The sequence below is a fragment of the Callorhinus ursinus genome, unplaced genomic scaffold (assembly GCF_003265705.2).
Source record: "Callorhinus ursinus isolate GAN/ISIS: 27379988/994484 unplaced genomic scaffold, GSC_fseal_2.0 scaffold57, whole genome shotgun sequence".
Classification (NCBI taxonomy): Eukaryota; Metazoa; Chordata; class Mammalia; order Carnivora; family Otariidae; genus Callorhinus; species Callorhinus ursinus.
In genome coordinates, this window is record NW_027397119.1 from 5,321,394 (window position 1) to 5,340,224 (window position 18,831).

The 18,831-nt window shown below is 55.5% G+C and overlaps 1 protein-coding gene across 1 annotated transcript in view; it reads right to left on the reverse strand.

Annotated features, from left to right (window-relative positions):
- Positions 1-3,155: 3,155 nt before the first annotated feature.
- LMOD1 (leiomodin 1) overlaps positions 3,156-18,831 on the reverse strand; it is a 39,757-nt gene continuing 24,081 nt past the window's right edge. Inside the window, exons 2-4 of the mRNA XM_025855065.2 lie at positions 3,987-5,624; positions 3,517-3,625; positions 3,156-3,319 (exon numbers count right to left, since the gene is read on the reverse strand). Coding sequence (XP_025710850.1) covers positions 3,156-3,319; positions 3,517-3,625; positions 3,987-5,624 — 1,911 coding nt within the window. The remainder of the gene's footprint in view (positions 3,320-3,516; positions 3,626-3,986; positions 5,625-18,831) is intronic.

An 18,831-nucleotide genomic window follows, 5' to 3' on the forward strand; every position in this document is an offset into this window, starting at 1 on the left:
AGGCAGCTGGGACAGCTGGCACTTCAGGCAAGGGGTGAGGGAGGGTAGGTGGGATAAAGGAAGAGGAGTTAGAGGCCTGGGGAAGGTGCACTGGCCAGGCAGAGCAGCTAGAGCACAGGGCAAGGGGCTGGGAGTGAGACATCGCCGGGCTGGGCTCCCAGGCCAGCCGCCTGGCCCCCACACCACAGGAAGGCCAGAGCGGGAGCTGGGCCCCAGGCTTGAGACCAGCCTGCGAGGGGTGGAGAGCACCTGTACAACAGGCTTGGTCGTCCTGGTGGTCCGGAAGCCACGCTCAGTGGGTGACTGGCGTCCAGATCTTTGCTTCCTAAAGAAGGCCGCCTGAGTGGCCACGGTCCCAACTCACAGCACCTGTGACTGGAGCCCCTCACTCACTGGCTTCCTGCGACAGGAAGTGGGGCGGGGAGGCGCCCGCCATCCCACCCACGGCCAGCGCCAGAGCCTCGGTCCTACCTAGCCCGGGGTCCCCCAAGGCCTGCGGGGGCGGGGCCCGCAGGTGAGAAGCCGGTGCAACAGTGGGTGGCGGCGGGCCCCAAAAGACGCCCTCCGTTGGGGGAACAGGAGACCCAGGATGTGGCCCCTGGAAACGAAAGGGGCCAGCCGGGGTGAGGCGGCTCAGAGGGCCTGCCGGGGCAGGGTTGGCGGGGGGAGGGGGGGACGGACCCCCTTGGCCCAGGTCCGTAGGATGCAGTCGGCGGCAAGAGACGTAGTTTGAATACGTGTGCATCAACTTGTTCAAGTCATTTGCTGCCTTTGAATCTCATTTTCTTCCCTGTAAAAGGCGGATGCGGACGAAGATAGATCCTTCCGGCTCATGCACCCTGGGTTTCAGGAAGGGAAACCGGGCAGACGGGCGCCCGCGGAGGCCGATGGGGCAGGTGGGCGGCGGTGGGTGCACTACTCCGCAGAAACGCGGCCCCGCGAATGTGGCCCGTTTCCCGCGTTCGGCCGACCCCTGAGCACACGCAGCTGCTCGATGCCTGGCGCTCCCACCACCCCCCCCCGCCCCTCCCAGGCAGCGGGAAGGCGCCCCCCAGACCGGGCGCTGCATCCCATCTGCCCACCTTCCCTGGCCCCCAGCGCAGCTCCGCCGCGCCCCTGGCACGGCGGGAGAACCCGGGACGCGGCCGGCCTGCAGGTGGCGCTGCGCTCCCGCATCAGGTTCTAACGCACCAGAGGAAGGATGACCTCATCAGCCCCCACCCCCCAAGAGGACTGTGTGTGTGTGTGTGTGTGCGTGTGTGTGTGTGTGTGTGTGCGTGTGTGTGCGTGTGTGCGTGTGTGCGCGCGCGCGCGCGCGTGGTCTGGCTATTGGAGATCTGTCGTTTGGGTTTGGTTAGGCTTTCAGTGTTTTCCTGAGGCACCGTTATGAGTCTCAGTTCAGGAAGGGGAGGAGGGGGACTCTCATCAGAAGTGGCTCTAAGAGCGGGAGATCTATCTGAGCTCTCTTTTTATTAGCTGTGTGATCATGGACTTGTAGGTTAATCTCTCTGGGCTGAACTTTTATCTGCAAAATGCTCTCCAGAATTGAGAGAGCACCTGAAGCAACCTGCAGCATCTTGCCAAGGCCTGGCAACCACAGACACAGGGTAAATGGAAGCACTGGTTGCACTCAGCTCCAGCTAACACCCTTTGAGGTCCAGGAGGCAGCAGGTGTCTGCCCCCCTCCCAGGGGCCCAGCCCTTGTTTCAGTTTTTGAGGCGGACAGGCAAGTGGGTAGAGGGGAAGGGGCGCAGAGTGTCCCCTGGGATCCAAGCTTTCCCACAACTAGCCTGCCTCTGTGTTTGGTCAGACCTAGCACAGCAATCCTCCTTCATAGCAGGGATGCCCCCTCCTTCACCCCAAAGATGGTGAAACTGCTGTGCTCCCTGCTGTTGGACAAAACCCCGAGACAGAGAAAACCGCCAGTGACCCAGACCCAAGGTGGCTGTTCCACAGTGCCAGTGCCTTTAACGCAATCAAACCAGGAAGATGCTTTTAATATACACCTGATGAAGGGCACGGGGACACTGTTAGGTCAGGAAAGCAGCCTGCAGCTGGAGTGGGGGATAAGATGGGTCACTGGGCACACTGGTGTGGGGGCTGCTCCCCAAATGGTCGTTCACTTCTCTGCCTGCTCAGAGATGGCTGCCTTCCTGGGTTTGTGACTGTTGTGGGGAGCTGGCCCCAAGCCCACAGTTAGGAAGAGTCATGGAATGAGCATCCCCTGAACATGCCTAATATAGCCATCCCAGGGCCCTGTGCTTCACTCTGCCCTGTCACCCCTGAAAGCGGCTCTGGCTAATGACTCCAGGCAACAGGAATGGTCAGGAGCAGACCCTGGCTAAGGCCTAGTTTCCTTGGCCTGGTCAACCCGGTCAGTGGGGAACCCTCTACCCAGGCTTGAGGCTTTCCCTCAACGCTGGACTTTCGGCAGATATGAACTTGTTATGTGGTCAACTCGGGATGGCACGGCAGGGAACCTGAGCTTCTCGAGTCCTCCATGGGGCCCAGGGTGAGCATCAGGACCCTCAGTACAGTACAGAGGTGGGGCACAGTCATTCACAATTGAAGGCTTGTATATATTATCAAAATCTTACGGAAAAACAGATACACAGCTATTTATACAACAGCAGGTAGGTGTGAGGGAAATGTCTGCTTTGGCATCAAACCTTCAGGAGCAGTTGCTGTCTGCCCCTCTCCTCCCGGCTGGAGCCCACTCCCCACCAGGCCAGCTGCCCCTGCCATGTCCTCTGATTAGCCCAGAAGGGGTTTGAGGGTATCCTCAGCCCTGCCTCCTTCTGCCCTTGGGCCCGCATGCGCTTCTCAATCTTCTACCATTGTCCCACACACAGGGCCACGGGCCCAGCAGCTTTGCCCCAAGGGCTCCTCAGAGGCCTGAATCCTGGCCCTGGAGGGCAGTGGGGCTGGGCTGGTCATGTGGTCCTGGGGGGACATCGTCCCTGGATCACAGGCCTTTTGAAACTTGCCAGTTACTTGGGCCCCAGGCATGGCATTCTTCTCAGGGATACGCTAAAAGGACTCTTCTTGTCCAGAAACCTCAGCTCCAGGTATAAAAGAAATTTTTGGAGAGCCTCAGAGACAAGAAAAGGAAAGTGAGAAGAGAGAAGGCATCCTTCCTTGAGTGTGGCCAAGCCTCATGTTCTCCCATGGCAGAGGAGGGTCATCCACAGCAGGTCAGCCAGGGGTGGGGTGGGCGGGGTCTGTGCGGCCCTGGGAGGCGAGGCTGGGGCAGCCTTGGCATTGGCAGATGGTGCCCCCTGGCAGTCTGGTCCTACTGAAGCAGTTTGGGCACCTCGACCTGTAAGGGCAAAGCAGAGACAGTTTAGAGAGAGGAGCTCAGCAAAGGAGCCTCTGGAATTCGTCTGGCCTCCCTTCCTTCTGGAAACCAGACCCCCCATAGATGTCTGTGGAATGAATAAATGAGCTGTGGACACAGATGAAGCATTTTTCCTTGTCTGTAAAAACTGGATGTCATCAAATGACCACTAGCATTACAACTGAGGTTGTCCTTTATGTCGCGGTGTCTAGCCCCAGATGATGTTGTGGGGCTAGGGTTTGCTGCCGCCATCCAGTCCGACGGGCCGATGACCATGGCCTCTGTTGCCTGAGGTGGAGGGAGGGGAAACTTTGAGGAGCAGGGTCTCTAGGGATGGCTCATGTGTCTGGGGCACTGATTAGTCACAGGGGAGACCCTCCCGAGGGCTGAATCTCCCAAAGACCTTTGGGATACACTGATCAGTAGGACTTGGCTGGTCCTCAGAGAGAATTCATAAAAGGGAGATCATTTTTGCTCTGGGAAGAGGGGAGAGAAGACTTAATGGCAGGACCAGAGGCAGAACTACTAGACAGAGACTGTTTCTCCATTTCTGGGAGACCCTGGTTTACCTGCAGGGTGGTGAAGTTACGGGCATGGAGTGAGAGGCTAAAGGAAGCTCCTTACAGGAAGGAGAGAGTCCCCCTCTAACGGACACCGGTGCGGCCTGCCCAGAGGCAGGGGGATGGCTGCGATGGCCGGAGGTGCCACACGGGCGCTGCAGTCTGTCCACGGCCTGCAGCCTGACAGGGCCCGCTCTGCCCCCGTTCCCCAGGCAGGCTCCCCTCTCCTCCAGCCCTGCTGGCCCAGGCCCGCGACTACTTAACTTCTTGAGCTGCTTGAGGTTGCTGGAGCGAATGGCGGCCAGTAGCTGGTCGCGGGAGTTCTTCTCCTGGACGGGGAGGCCTTTGTCTCCCATCTTCCTCTGGGTGGCTGGTGACAATGAGTTCTTCAGGTTCTCCATGATTAGGGGCGGGGCCAAGGGAGGCGGGGGTGGGGGCGGAGCAGCTGGAGCGCCCCCTTTCTTGGGCGAGTTCTTGGGCGAGGCCTTTGGAGATGGCTGGGGGGAGGGTTTTGGGGAGCCCTTGGCCAGGGCCCCGAACTTGGGCACCTCCAGCAGATCCTTCTTCTCACCGCCAGCCTCCTGGGCCTGCCGTTGCTCCTGGAGCCGCTTTTGTCGCTGTTTGTCCATGTTGCGGCTGAGCAGGTTGGTGACCGTCATCCGGGGCCCAGCCAGCTCGAAATGGTAGCCCAGCTTCAGCAGGGTAGTGTTCTCCTTGAGCAGCTTGGCGATCTCCATCTCGGTCTTGCCGCCGCAGATGTGCCGCTGGTTGTGGAAGCGGAGTTCCGTCAGCGTGTTGTTCTGGAGGAGGGCCCGGAAGATGGCCAGGATGCCTTTGCCCGTGATGTGGTTAGAGTCCAGGTTCAGGCTGGTGATGGTCTTGTTGGCCTTGAGCATGATGGCGATGGCGAAGGCCACGTGGTCATCAGCGCGTGTGTTGGCCAGGGCAAACACCTTGACCACCGTGTTGAACTCCAGAGCTTCGGTGAACCGGACCAGGATCTCATTTGTGATACAGTCTGAGTTGTTGACGTTCACCTCGGTCATCTCTGGGTCATTGTTCTTCACTCTCTCCAGGGGCTCATCAAATATGCTGGGAGCCGCTTCCTCCTCCGCCTTGGCAGGCCCTTCAGAGGGCTTGGTGGGGCAAGCCGGGGCTGGTTTCTCCCACGCTTGGGTCTTGTTCTCTTCGTTGGGCTCCTTTTCACTTACGGACTCATCTTTTTTCACTTGCTCTTCCTCCCTTTTTGTGTCTGTGTTCCCACTTCCTCTTTTCGTCCGCTCACCCCCTTTCTTGGTGTCTGCGTTCCTACTCTCCCCTTTTCCCTTCCCGTCATCCTCTCTGTTGTTTATCTCCTTCTCTTCTCTCTTCTTGTCCTTGTCTCTGCTCGGCCCTGCGCTCCTGTCACTGCCTCTCTTCTCGTCCTCCTTCCGTGGGGCTGCTGCCTTCTCCTCTCCTTTTCCATCCTTCCCTGCCTCCTTCTTGTCCACGGCAGCCCGGACCCGGCCCTTGTCAATGCCCCTGATGAGCTTCTCCTCCTTGGGCTTTGCTCCACTTTTGCCATCAGCTTCATCTTTGTCTCTTGAGAAGCTTTTCTTTAAACCACCCCTCTTTGGCTCCTTCCCCAGGTCTGAGTCCCGTCTGGGGCCCAGGGGTTTTTTGCTGGCATCTCTGCCCCTTTCCTCTCCGTTCTTGGCATCTGTGTTGGTCTCCACTTGCTTGCTTTCCTAAGAATTTAGAAAAGAAAAATAAACATGAAGAGCTGGCTACAGAGGGAGAGGAGTGAGTATGGGGACAAGTGTGGGGAGCGTTTATATAACTGCCCTGGAACCTCCAAAGGGCAATGTCCATTGAGAACACCCTACGGGGATCTGGAATTCGAGCTGCAGAGAACAGGCTGACGTCAGACTCAAGAAAACCTCAGGGTCGTGAGGGGCCCAGATGAACACCTGAGGGGCTTGTGGCAGGTCCTTCCCCGGGGGGTTCTCAGACCTAGAGCTGCCCTTTTCCGTCATGGGTGAGTTAGCAGGAATGACTCCAAGTGGTGCCTTGCTGAGCCACGTTGGAACCCGAGGCAAGAGGAAAAATCACTTATACTGCTTCTGTCTTTATTTAAAATTTTGAATTTTTGGTTGTCATGGATTTTTTTTTTTGGCATTAAGTTCAGTTTTTAAAAATATCAGATTACTGAGCTTTTGGGTGCCCCCTTGCATTCTCTGGGCTAGGCGAGTGCCTCACATGCCTCACCCTACCGCTGGCTCTGCTTCCAAAGGTGAGGTAGGTCAATGGTCCTCAGATGCTGGAATTTTACAGCTAATACCTTTTCAAAGGAATAAAAAAGTTGGAGGAACCAACAGAGGGCTGCTAACATTTTATTTTACCGATTAAAGATATTTATAAGTTTGATCTACCATCATTCTCTCATTGAAACAAGAAGGAGCTTACAATAAAGGTAGACATTAACAGAATAAAGCCCATACCTTTACATCAGATATGGGTAGCTTTTCGAAGAGCCCATAGTATTGTCCTTATTTTTTTAGTAAAAACTTTGTTGAGGACCAGCACCTTTCTGTAAGGAGCCCTAGAGTCCACTGAGTGAGCTGACCTCAGGAAGACTCTGCCAGATTCTGGATCTAGGATTCTGTGGACTCTGCGTGGACCACACGGACACTGAGAAATTGTGAGGGGGCCTGGAAGGGAGTCAGCTGAGTTGCATTAAAGACTTGAATTTTATGCGCAACGTGGACCGTCCTGTACTTCCGTGGGGCCCTGTGTCTTCTTCCACGAAGTTGCAGAAAGTCTGAGCCTTATTTTGAGAGTGCTTGCTTCCTACCCCCTTCAGAAGAGCCAAAGAAGCCTCAGGATTGCCTAAGATTAGATATTAAACTGTCCAACTATGATAGATACCCTGGAGCAACTGGGACCTCAAGGAATGTCCTTCCTCAAGGTTTTTTTGTTTTGTTTTGTTTTGTTTTGTTTTGTTTTGTTTTGTTTTTAAAAGGAAGAGACTATGGCCTGATTATTAGAAAGGTTTTCTTTCTTTCAAGAGTGTCTGGTTGGGGTGTGGGAGGCACCCCGGCCCTCCCAGCTTCCTCACCCCCACCCTGCCGGGACGGAATGGAGAGCTGGTTGGTCCTATGGAAACAGTTTGTACCTGCACCACAAACACATGCCATTGGGGACCAGCCCCAGGGTTTATTTAGCAGCAAAAGTCCTTGGCTCCTCTGCTAGAATCACAACAGGCAGCCAAGGGACACAGGGCCTGGTGAGGGAGGGCCGAGGAATGTGCCCCTTCTCTCCTCCTGCCCCATGGGGGCAGTGCACGGGAGGCACCCTCTGGGGCTTCGGTGGTGGAGCAAGGGTCAGAGGATGCCCTCTCACACTTTCTCTGACTCCCAGAGAACTGGATTTGACCCTTCAGATCACCCTTGCAGTGACGGTGACTTTACTGTACCTTGATTTGAAAGGAAGGGGAGGCTTGGAGTATGCAAACAGAAGGTGAACAAGGAGGTCCAATGGGTCAGCCCCTCTAGGACACTCCTAACATCTGCCCCCAGCTCAGCCAGGAAATTCCAGCCCACCCCAGCTCAGAGTGGTTTCTTTTCAAATTTCATCCACTTCAGGAGCATGGAGGTGAGAACTGGGTGCCATAGCCTCTCCAGCGAGTCCTGCCCAAGCTCCAGAGGTCAGGCCCCCAAGGCAGGGACTCCTGCCATCCCCTTCCAAATGCACGCCCTTGGGGATTTCTCAGCGCCCACCGTGCAGTGCCCAGCTGCCCTCTGCGCAGTTCCCACGCCGGACACAGGCCTCACTTAGAGGGAAATTGGGAAGCCAGAGAGAGATTAACCAGCAAGTTCAGGAAAAACTGGGTTTCAGTTCTGACCGGCTCACCAGCAGCTGCCAAGTCAATGTAATCTTCTCCAGCCTTGCCCATTAGGGGCAAGGCACTCCTCTCCACCTGCCCGGCAGAACCTCCAGGTGTGCCAAGCTGCCCCTGCTGCCCGCAGGACCTTGCTCCGCAGCGGCCTCCTCTCCCAGTCAAACCCATCCCGCTTTCCGACCAGGGCTCCCATTCAGAACCTTCCCCTGCTCTCCCATCAGGACTCCTTTTCCAACATTTTAACCCTCTCTCTGCCCTGACACCCTAGATTCCGACCTGCCCCCTTGGTCTTCATCCAGGACTACTCCCCACTCCCTCTTAGGGTACTCCCCCTACACTGGGGTCCTAGTTGGCTTGGATCTGTCATGTGTCTGTTCTTGAGGAGGTGTTCCAGCCCTTTAAAAAGAACCTAATGAAAAACATGCGGGGCGGGGGAGGGGGGGAAAGCTGATTAATCATGGGTTTCCTCCAAATAGCCAGGAAGGAGTGGGGCTGGGGCTTGTTGCAGCTCCTGCAGCCCGGAGAGCTCAGATGTTGCCTTAAAAGGAGAAGGAGCCCAGCGTCCTCCCAGGGCTGAGATTTCTGGTGAGCGAGCTCCTCAGCACATAGCAGAGCTGCCTCCTTCTTGCTTATCTGAAAGGGAGTCCAAGCCAACTTCTTTTGCTTCTAGAACTGGTGGTGCATCCTGGCGACCTCCAGAGGTTATTTTTGCTTGTCTTCCTGTCTCTCGGCCTCACTCCACCATTCATCACTTATAGCAAGAGAGGTTTAGGTTAGATATAACAGAGAACTTCCATAGAGCAAAGGTCCACAGGCTTCTAGATGAGAGATTAAAGCAGCAATAATTGTTTTACCCTTTGGGGAAAGCTTTAGGGTTAGGGGAAGGCCAAGGGGTGATTTGGGAATCCTTCCTAGAGGCAGGGGAATGGAGGGGATGACCTCTGAAAACCTCTAACAACCTGTGAGACTTTGCAGGGACCTAGCAATCAGACTCAGAGGTGAGAAGCAGTTCCCTTCCCCTATCTGCTCCAGACCTGTGGCCTCATGGTGTTGCTCTGTCTGCCACTTGGGTTAGGATCCCAGTTAAATGCCTTTGACAGGTTTGACACGGCATCTTTTTCCTTACCTTGGGCCTTCAGATACTTCTTCCTCTAGGAGTCTTGTCTGATTGACCAGAGAAGAGAACATTTTGCCACCTTCATTGCCAAAGGGGGAGAGGAAAAGAAGTGTCTACCCGGAAGTCCCTAGAAAATGAGAACTTGCCGAGGGAAGGCCAACCCCCCTGTGTGTGCTGTGCTCAGCGCTCAGCCCACAGCCCACTGGTACCTATGAGCTCATGCAGACCACCACCGAGGCCCTCTCTTTCCTTCCTATGGCGCATCACCTGCAGAATGATCCTGCCTGAGGCCCATGCAAGGGGGAGAGTCTGCAGACCTCCCCAAGGGACAGCACCAAGACCCTGGGGAAAGCTTCTTCAACAGGACTTGGAAGGTCTGTGTCTGTCGAGTTCACCCCAGCCCCTGGCCTAGGAGGGCAGGGGTGACTGGCAGTGGCTGTACCCCTCACATGGGACCCCACTGCCATGAATCCAGGCACCTTTGCTCCATTCCCAGAGAAAGACTGAGGTGATGTCAATTCAGATGGCTCCAGGCCAGTCTTTTTTTTTTTTTTTTTTTTTAAGATTTTATTTATTTGACAGAGAGCGAGACAGCGAGAGAGGGAACACAAGCAGGGGGAGTGGGAGAGGGGGAAGCAGGCTTCCCTCTGAGCAGGGAGCCCGATGCGGGGCTCGATCCCCGGACCCTGGGATCACGACCTGAGCTGAAGGCAGACGCTTAACGACTGAGCCACCCAGGTGCCCCTCCAGGCCAGTCTTTTGCTGCGTCCCCCTGGGGGCTGCCTGGTGAGACACAGCCCTCAGACCTTCTGTCTAGAAGCGGCGACAGCATGTCAGCTCAAGCTCCAGGCTCGGAGCAGGGACTCTGGGGTCTGCAACTCTGCTTTCAGTAGACTCTGTCCCAGGCCTGAGCTGAACTCCTGATGGCACAGAGGCCTCAGGGTCTGAGCTTCTTAGACGCTGGCATTTTAACTTGGCTCTGGACTACAGCCTGCCTCTTGTTTCTCGTGGATCGGGTTATATTTCATAGGAAAGCATCAGGGAAATCTGTGGCATCTCCCAGTCCCTTCAGTGCTCCAACCCCCCACCGTGTCTCCTCCCTGGTCCTGCACCAGTGTTCCCCACCAGCCCTCCGCGTGCCTCAGGGCACAAGATCGTGTTCCCCTGTTTCTCCCATGAAGCTGGCCCCGCAGGGCTCTGGGGCCCTGGCCCCACTCACTCCAGCCACCTGGAGACCTGGTCTCAGGCACCACAGCCGCCAGGGTCATCTGTCTGCAAGGAGAGGACGGGGACAAGCTGGCGGCAGGCTGGAGAGTGTGCCAGAGGTCCCCTGGGAGAACGGCCCCCTTACAAGGCTGGTGTCAAGGTAAGGGCAAGTAGCAGAGCCGGGGGCTTGTGCGGACCAAGAAGCTTCCCTCCCTGCAGCCTCCTGCTTCATTCTGCATGGAATGCCAACTCTTTTATTGTTTTCCACCAAGAAGAAAGATTCTAGATTGTCCTGACAAGAGGTTTCAGGAGGGCCAACTGCCTTTCGGGGGAAGTGTCATTCCTGGAGCAGGCAGTCCTGGGGAGGGACAGCAAGGCCTGTTTCCCTTGGTGGTCTGCGGGGCAAGAGTCCTCCACTGGGGCTCAGGCCAGCTCATGAAACAGAGCTTCAGATTTTTTTTTTCTTTAATAGGCTCTATGCCCAATGTGGGGCTTGAACTCATGACCCCAAGGTCAAGAGTCACATGCTCTACCGACTAAGCCAACCAGGCTTCCCTGATCTTTCTTTCTTTCTTTTTTTTTAATTGAAGTCTAGTGGACACACGATGTTACATTAATTTCAGATGCACACATAGTGATTTGACAATTCTGTACATTACGCAGTAGAGCTTCAGATCCTGAAACAACTGATGTTGCCCCTAGAAAGCCAAAGGTTCCCTCCAGAGCTGCCAGGACAGCTGGGATTGTTCGGAAGGCGTCCCCCCTATGGTGGCAGGGGGATTCAGTGGCTCTGCAGACACCTGGCCTGTGTGCAAATCCCAACTCTGCCCTCGACCAGCTGTGTGATCTTGGGCGGGTTACAGACCACCTCTGAACCTGTCCTCTCATATGCAGGACGGAACTGACCCATTCGGAGCTCGTCATTCGGTTGCCAGTGGTTGTAAGGAGACTTCCGCAAAGGTCCTGGTACCGAGAAGGGCTTGAACCGGAGATAAGCTGCCGGGAAGCCCAGGCCTCCCTGTGAGAAGCACTTAAGCCCACGGCAGGCAGGAGGGCTCGTCCGCTCCTGCCCGAGGCCCCCAGCCCCCTTGCTGAGTATCTTAGTATTATTTGGAAGGCTCAGATCAAGCACTTACCCAGTGGTCAATGGAACTGCATTTTGTACTTCTCTGTGAAAAATGAAATGACCACATCTCAAACCCTGGAAAGCCACCTGGAGAGCTAGAAGCTGGGAAGGGACCAGGTCGCTTGGCGAGCTCTCCCCCACTGCTCCCCCCAATCCCATGGGGACAGAGGCAGGGGTGGAGTGGGATGGGAGCGGGTGTCACCGCCCCCACAGGGACCACAAGTGCTGGGGCCTATGTGGGCCTGGGGCTTCTTGAGAGCCAGCCCCTCCAAACACCTCCTGTGACCTGACTCATTCCTCCATCAGGAGGGAGGGATCACCACCATCCTGGGGACAGGGCGCTACATAAGGCAGTCCCGCCCTCACAGTTTAGGAGGCACGGCAGGCAGGGTGACAAGCTGACATCAACGTGCATGGGGCAGCCAGTGGGAGGCAGGGGAGCCCGCTGGCTGAGAGTTACTGCTTCAGCTGACGGCATCCCTTCAGGCTGGCCAGAGACTGCGGGCTCCCTAAAAAGGCCCAGCAGCCCCTTTCTCAGCCATTCCCAGACTGATGTTCCCTGACTCCTGTACTGGTGGTGGCTCAGGGACAAGGTCTTGGCATCTCCCAGAAACCCCCTTTTTTGGTTATCCCAGCCCTGGCCCTTTTCGGATCATTCCGGGTCTGCTTCCCCTATTTCAAAGCCCCCAGGGTAGGGAAACATTGTCTCCACTGGCCCCTGCAGGATGAGTTCTGAGGAGTCCCCTTCTATTCATCCCTTGTAGCTGCTCAAGAGCCTGTGAGGAAACTGGGAACGCCACAGGATGGGCTCAAGAAGGAGGAAGGCAATAGGGAATGGGGGCAGAGTATGGCTTTAACATCACCCCCTTGGGTTCACATCTCTGGAAACAAAATTTTTGGAGTGTTCAAGGGCTTATACACAAAGACCCATGTGTACACTCAGTTCCTGCCCATAACTGGAGTATATGGGGACATCTGAGTGGCTCAGTTGGTTCACCAGCTGCCTTTGGCTCAGGTCGTGATCCCGGCGTCATTGGATCAAGTCCTGGGAGCCTGCCACTCCCTCTGCCTGCCACTCCCCCGGCTTGTGCTTTCTCTCTGACAAATAAATAAAATCTTTAAAACAAAAGTCCTCTAAGAGGGGCGCCTGGGTGGCTCAGATGGTTAAGCGTCTGCCTTTGGCTCAGGTCATGATCCCAGGGCCCTCGGGTGGAGCCCCGCATTGGGCTCCTTGCCCAGCAGGGAGCCTGCTTCTCCCTCTCCCTCTGCCTCTCCCGCTGCTCAGCCTCTCTCTCTCTGTATCTCTGTGTCTCAAATGAATAAATAAAATCTTTAAAAAAAAAACAAACCCACAAAAATCCCCTAAGAAACAGGGGCTCAAAATGAAATTCCTAATTTTGGGGTGGGACTGTATCATCTGGTGTAAGGGCTGCAAAACTGTCTTCTCACCATGCCTTCTGGGACTCTGATGACTGCATGTCTGGAGCCCTCAGCCCCTGAGCAAGGCGGGAGGGAGGATGACAATGGCCAGCATGGGGGCCTGCACATCACAGGCGCCTCTGTAAATGCTTGTTGGGATGAGGGCAAAGTACACCAGCCCCAAATATTCTGCTTGGAGAACATCAGAAACGGGCAGGTGTCAGGCTTGGAGAGAACCCTTCCAGGTGACCCTGGTAGGGCCACTCAATGCCAGGGACCAGCAGATGTCTCAGCCCTCTTCTGCTCCCCAGCCTGAAGTCCTGTGGGTTGATGGTGCGAGAGCTAATCCACACCTAATCAACATGGCAAGCAGTGTTGGAGGCTTGTGCCCCCTTGTCCCCCAAAAGAATGTGGGCCAAAAAGAGCCTCCAAAAACCTGACCAGGGCTCCAGAGGGGTCATCCAGGGCACCTCCCTGGGGGAATGTGTGCACCTGGTAAGCTCTGAGCTGAGAAGCCAAGGCTCATGCAGTCACAGAGCTAAGAAAAGCTGTTCCCTGCAGACATCCCAGATGCCCCTTGCTACCCTGTCCCCACCCTGCTTGGTCTCTCTCTGGCTTGCCTGGGCTCTCCAGGACCAGCCTGCTGGGGGCGTGTGAATCAACTCTCGGGGTGGTGGGCAGGCTCCAGACCACTTGGCGGGATGTTCACAGCTGGTTGGGCCGAAGGTCTGGGAATGGCACCAAGCTTGCTGGGGAAGGGCAAGGCAAACTCGGGCTGTCCCTTTACCCCGTGAAGAAACTACACTCCAACACCGAAGGAGCTCGTTTCATGGTTTTGAACCCCATACTTCTAAAGGGCATGTTCCCCACCCCTGGCTGCCAGTCCACTGGAGAAGTCAAGTTCAATCCTCTGCCCCAAATCCTCAGTCCACAACAGCTTTCTAATACCTCTCCTCTCCAGCAAAACCATCGCTAAATTAATGAGGGCTCATCGATGTGCTATTGCTCCGCATGGACTTAGGAACCCCCGCAGCCCTGCGCTGGCTCTGCAGGCTAGTTACTGCCCTGATCCCTGGTTCATGGAAGAAGAAACGGAAGCCCAAGATTACACCGCTATTACGTGAGGAAGCAAGGACTCAGGTTCTAGAGGCTGAACTTTTTACCTCTATATTCCACTGTCGTGCGTGAGTGGGCTGCATGCCAAGCCATTCTGTTACCCAAATGCCTGGTGCAGATAGCCCTTCACCCCCGGCCGCCCAGCACTGAAATAAGACCGTCAATCCCAATATCCACGGCCGCCATTTATTTAGCGCTCACAAGGTGGGAGACGCTGTGCTAAGTGCTTTACCTAAGTCACCTGTCTAATTCAGTCCTCTGCACGGCCACCAGAGGAGGGCACGGCTCGGAGAGGTTCCAGCCTCCCGGGGAGGAAGCTTGGGGGATGGCTGGCAGGGGTGGGGGCCCTCGGGCTGCTGGCCGGTGGAAGCCGGAACCCTCATAATCAGAAGGTCTTCCTATCCCACTGTTCCAACAGGCTTTTTATCGTGGTCTCAGTGACCGTCACATTATGATAGCATCTTAGAAATAAGCCACGGAAAATTCACCCACTTTTGGACGGTGTTGCTCAGGGGCAGTTAGGGCCTCTGGGGGTCAGTGGTAATATGTTCTCCATTTTGCAGATGGTACCATTCTTAAACAAGTCACTGGAGTTCAAGCTCGGATCTCTTGGGTTCTAAAAAGATCATGCCCTTAACTCCCATGTTACACTCCCCACCATCAGACACTAAGGAATGAATGAATGCCAGGCTCCTGCCGGGTGCTCCTGGCAAAGCATATGACACAGACCTGATGTTAGCCACCTGGCCATCTGATCATTCTGTCAGACGCACGTCTGAGGAGTGACAACTCTGCCGGGTGCTGGGCTCAGCTCTGGGGACGCAGAGGTACCTGGGCAGGAATCTCTGGAGAGCTGGGAGAGGCACCTGGCCTTCCCTTGGATTTCATGGCCAGGCTAGAAGGAGGGGCCAGCTGGGAGGGAAGGGCCCATGGCTCTTGCTAAGGCAGGATTAAGGGGAAGACAGCCTCATGAGAATAAAAATCAAGGTGCTGGGACGGGGAAACCGTCAGGCTTGGAAGAAGAAATCCAAAGGGTACGTGGATGGGGGCAACGACCAGAAGCCGGGGAGGAGGGCTGCAGAGGAGAGCTGGCTGCCGAGGTGAGGGGCCATGTGGCTTTGCCGACTGAGGCCAACACTAGGCCCGAGCAAGTCCTCATGGCAAGGAAATGCATGTGGAGCACAGAGCCAGGCCATCCCACTGAGGAAGGTTCCATAAGGAGGGGGAGACACCTGAGCTGCCCCTGAAGGAGGAGGAGGAGTTTGAGGAGCGGGGAAGGAGCCCCGCGACCGCGAGCCGAGGAAGAGGCTCCCGTCTGCAGCCTCACCTGCCCTGCCCTGGTTCCCAGGCCCCAGCTTACAACTCTGATCCTTTACAGCGGTTCGGCACCCCATTCTCAGCCGACTAACCTCTGAAACAATGAAGCATCACACGTGGTCTGCTTTGGGAAGCCACCCCGGGCCCCCCAACCCCTGCCCGGGGCCCTCCCCCACAACTCCCAATCTTGGCTGCTATCACTCTGTCCCTTTGTCCATCTCTCCTATGGGACGGTGGCCAGGAAGTATGGCTTCTACTCACTGGATCCCCTGCAGATAGCACGGTGCCTGGTGCACCGTGGAGGCTTTTTTTTTTTTTAATATATTTATTTTATTTTATTTATTTGAGAGAGAGAGAATGAGAGAGAGCGAGCACGAGAGGGAAGAGGGTCAGAGGGAGAAGCAAACTCCCTGCTGAGCAGGGAGCCTGATGCGGGACTCGATCCCGGGACTCCAGGATCATGACCTGAGCCGAAAGCAGTCGCTTAACCAACTGAGCCACCCAGGCACCCACCGTGGAGGCTTGATAGCTGTTGAATGAATGAACGGATGAGGGAATGATGGCCACCAAATGAAGCCAGATATTAGTTTTGGAATGACGAGGCTCTAGAAAGCTTGTAGAATAAGGAGCTGAGCACAAATAAGTGAGTGGTGAATACAAACGACATTGAGGTCTATGTTAGAGGTGAAGGGGGGCACTCCCACCGCTCACACTGGCAGAGACAGATTCCAAGTCCGATATGCTGGCAGCCTCAGCGTCCAGTCTGGCCATAGGTTGGAGAGCGCCGAATGTCCGCCTTCTCAGTCTGGTCCAGATTTGTTACATATCCCCAACCCTACGTCCCAGTACTGTGGTGGGGGGCGGGGAGAGGCCCTCCTTGAGCAGGGGCCATGTTCCAAGGCCCAGGGCGGGCAGTCAGGGGTATGACAAGGGGCTGGGGTTACCGGGAGACTGAATGCATGTGATTCCACCCCACTTCTGGAAAGACAACCCAGGGACCTGCCATTCAGCAGGGCCAGCCGCAGAGCATTTCGAGACTAGTCACACCGTCTCCCTAGGGGGCCAGGCCTGAGACAGGTTCTGGGTCAGGCCCCAGGGCTACCTGTGCCCTCTGCTCAGTTTGTGCCCTCTGCTGGTGGCTCTCCTGGCTCCCTGTCCCTTCCCTCCGCACTGGGTCCGGATCAGGCCGGCCCAATACCAGGTTTGACCGTAGGGCGCACCCCTGTGTGTGTTACACTTCCTAGAGTCCACACCCAGAAGGCCTGTTGGGTCGGCGGCTGCCTTGGCCTACAGCCCTGAGGATGTCCAGAGCTGGAGGGGAAGGAGGTAGGAGCCGAGAGGCAGCTAGGCCAGCCAGGCCAGCCCCAGAGCCTGCCCACCAGTGACGTTCCTTAAAGGAATGCAGTAAACAAGGAGGAGCCCAGCCCCAGGGGGGCCAGAGGTGGGAGGCTAGGGGTGGGAGCGGAGGGCAGTGACAGCCAGTTTCTTCTTCATCTTCACCACTTCATCCCAAAGGACGGGGCAGCCGAGGAGAGGTCAAGTTTGTTTTACGAAACCAGAGACTTGCTAGCTTTAGGCTAAGAAGCTCGCCCTCAGAATTGTCATCCATTAGCTAGTTTTTTTAGTGACCTCTCTGGGCCGCTACTGGAAACATGATCTTTCAGGACAAGGCTAGGGTCCCCCTAATAACTCCGTTCTCAACCAGCCCACCGCTGACCTTGCTGCTGAGCAAGAGTGAGACTTCACACCTGCTAAATGTTACCTACTAAGGGGGGCGGGGATCACCACAGAAAGTTTAAATTCAGAATTTCCTTCCTTTTCAAGGCTAAATAGTATTCCATTATATCTCTATACCACATTTTGTTTATTCATCCATGGAGAGGCACTTGAATTGCTCCCAACTTTTCTGCTATTATGCATAATGCTGCTGTGAATATGAGTGTGCAAACATCTGTTCAAGTCCCAGCTGCTATGAATATGAGTGTGAAAACATCTGTTCGGTCCGCAGCTGCGGCTTTCAGTTCTCTGGGGTTTCTACATGGAAGTGGCATTGCGGGAACATGACCCAAATTCTGACTTCTCTGTTCCCCCCGCCTCGGCTGCTTCACCTCCTATCCTATCCTGCGTGTTAACCACATTTTTGCAAGTATCCTGCACGGGGATCACTACCACCAGCCAAAGCCCCAACCCTGAACTTGACTGACTCCTCGCCCATGCCACACCCCCTCACAGGCTGCTGGGCCCCGTGGGGCAAGCGGCCCACCCCCCTGAGTGGGACCGCTGCCCTCCACTCCCGCAGCCTTGCCTCCTGGGTGACATCAATGCTGAGCCCTAGCTCTAGAGTTAGAACGCCAAGGTTCTAGTCTTTACTTTTATGCAGTGTGGGGATGATATCCCTTCACAAGGTTCCGGGCCTTCAGTGAAGTGCTACGTGGGAGGCATTTGCAGCAGTGCCGAATTCACTGGAAGCTTGCAGTAAAAGTTAGCTGTCATGGTCTAGCTTCCCTGAGTTACAGCTCTTTCTCGGTTCTCCCACAGCATCTGTTTGAAGCTCTGATTCCTTCCCTCGCTCTCATCCCACTCCATCCCATTCTCAGCAGCCTATCTCCCCTACTTACTTCCCTGGAATCAACAGAAATCAACCAGTGGGAATTCTCCAACTTCCCACCATCCCTCCTACCATCTCTCCGCCATGTTCATCTCCTCTCCTCCCGGCCCCGGGAAGGATGAAGCACCTCTTCCTGTCCCAGGTTCACCCTGCCATGGGTTCTGGCTCCCACACTCTCTTCCATGGCCCTCACATGCCCACATCTCTCCCAGGTCAATCAAATCCATGTCTCGACCCCACAGTCCCTCTGGGTGCTGCCCCTTGTTGATAGCCTTTTTTTTTTTTTTAAAGATTTTATTTATTTATTTGAGAGAGAGAGCAAGAGAGCAAGCACAAGTGGGGGTGGGGAGGGGCAAAGGGGGAAGGAGAAGCAGACTCTCTGCTGAGCAGGGAGCCCGACACAGGGCTCGATCCCAGGACCCCGAGATCATGACCTGAGTCAAAGGCAGACGCTTAACCGACTGAGCCACCCAGGCGCCCCATAGCCTTTTATACCCAAACTTCCCCCAAAGAATTCTTGTAAAATCCCTACTCATTCCTGGATCCAACACAATCTCGCCTCAGCCTCAACATTCCATGGAAATGAGTTTCATCCAGATCATTACTGACCCCCTTATTGCTAAATCAGATTTATATCTTGTATTCTTCATCTTGCCTAATTGCTTGGGAATCTCATGCCTCTTGAATGTGGGTGCTTTCAAGGTCTTCTTTGAAGCCTCCTTTGCTTTCACGTTTAGGCCCTCTCCCTGGGTGACCCCATCTACTCTGAGGGCACGAGCTGTGTTCTGTGTTCTGATATCTCCTGAAGCTGTATTCCTGGGCTGGACACCATAGGCAGACGTTCAGACCCTTGTATCCAACTGTCAATCAAACATCCTGGTGGGTGTGTCCCCACAGGTCTCAAAAACTGAGCTCCCCTTGGCTCCCCACCGCCATGCCCATTCCTGCTCCATTCCCTGTCTTGGTGAATGGCTCCTCCAAGTATGTGGTGCCTCAAATCAGAAATCCTGCTAGGAAGAAGATGGGAGGAGTACGTGGGGAGAGGCAATGTGGACCCCTCTGTCCCCATGCATCTCTTCTTCCCAATCCCAAGGGGCTGGGGGGGCGGGGGGGAAGGCTGCGAAATAAACACATTGGATAAAAGA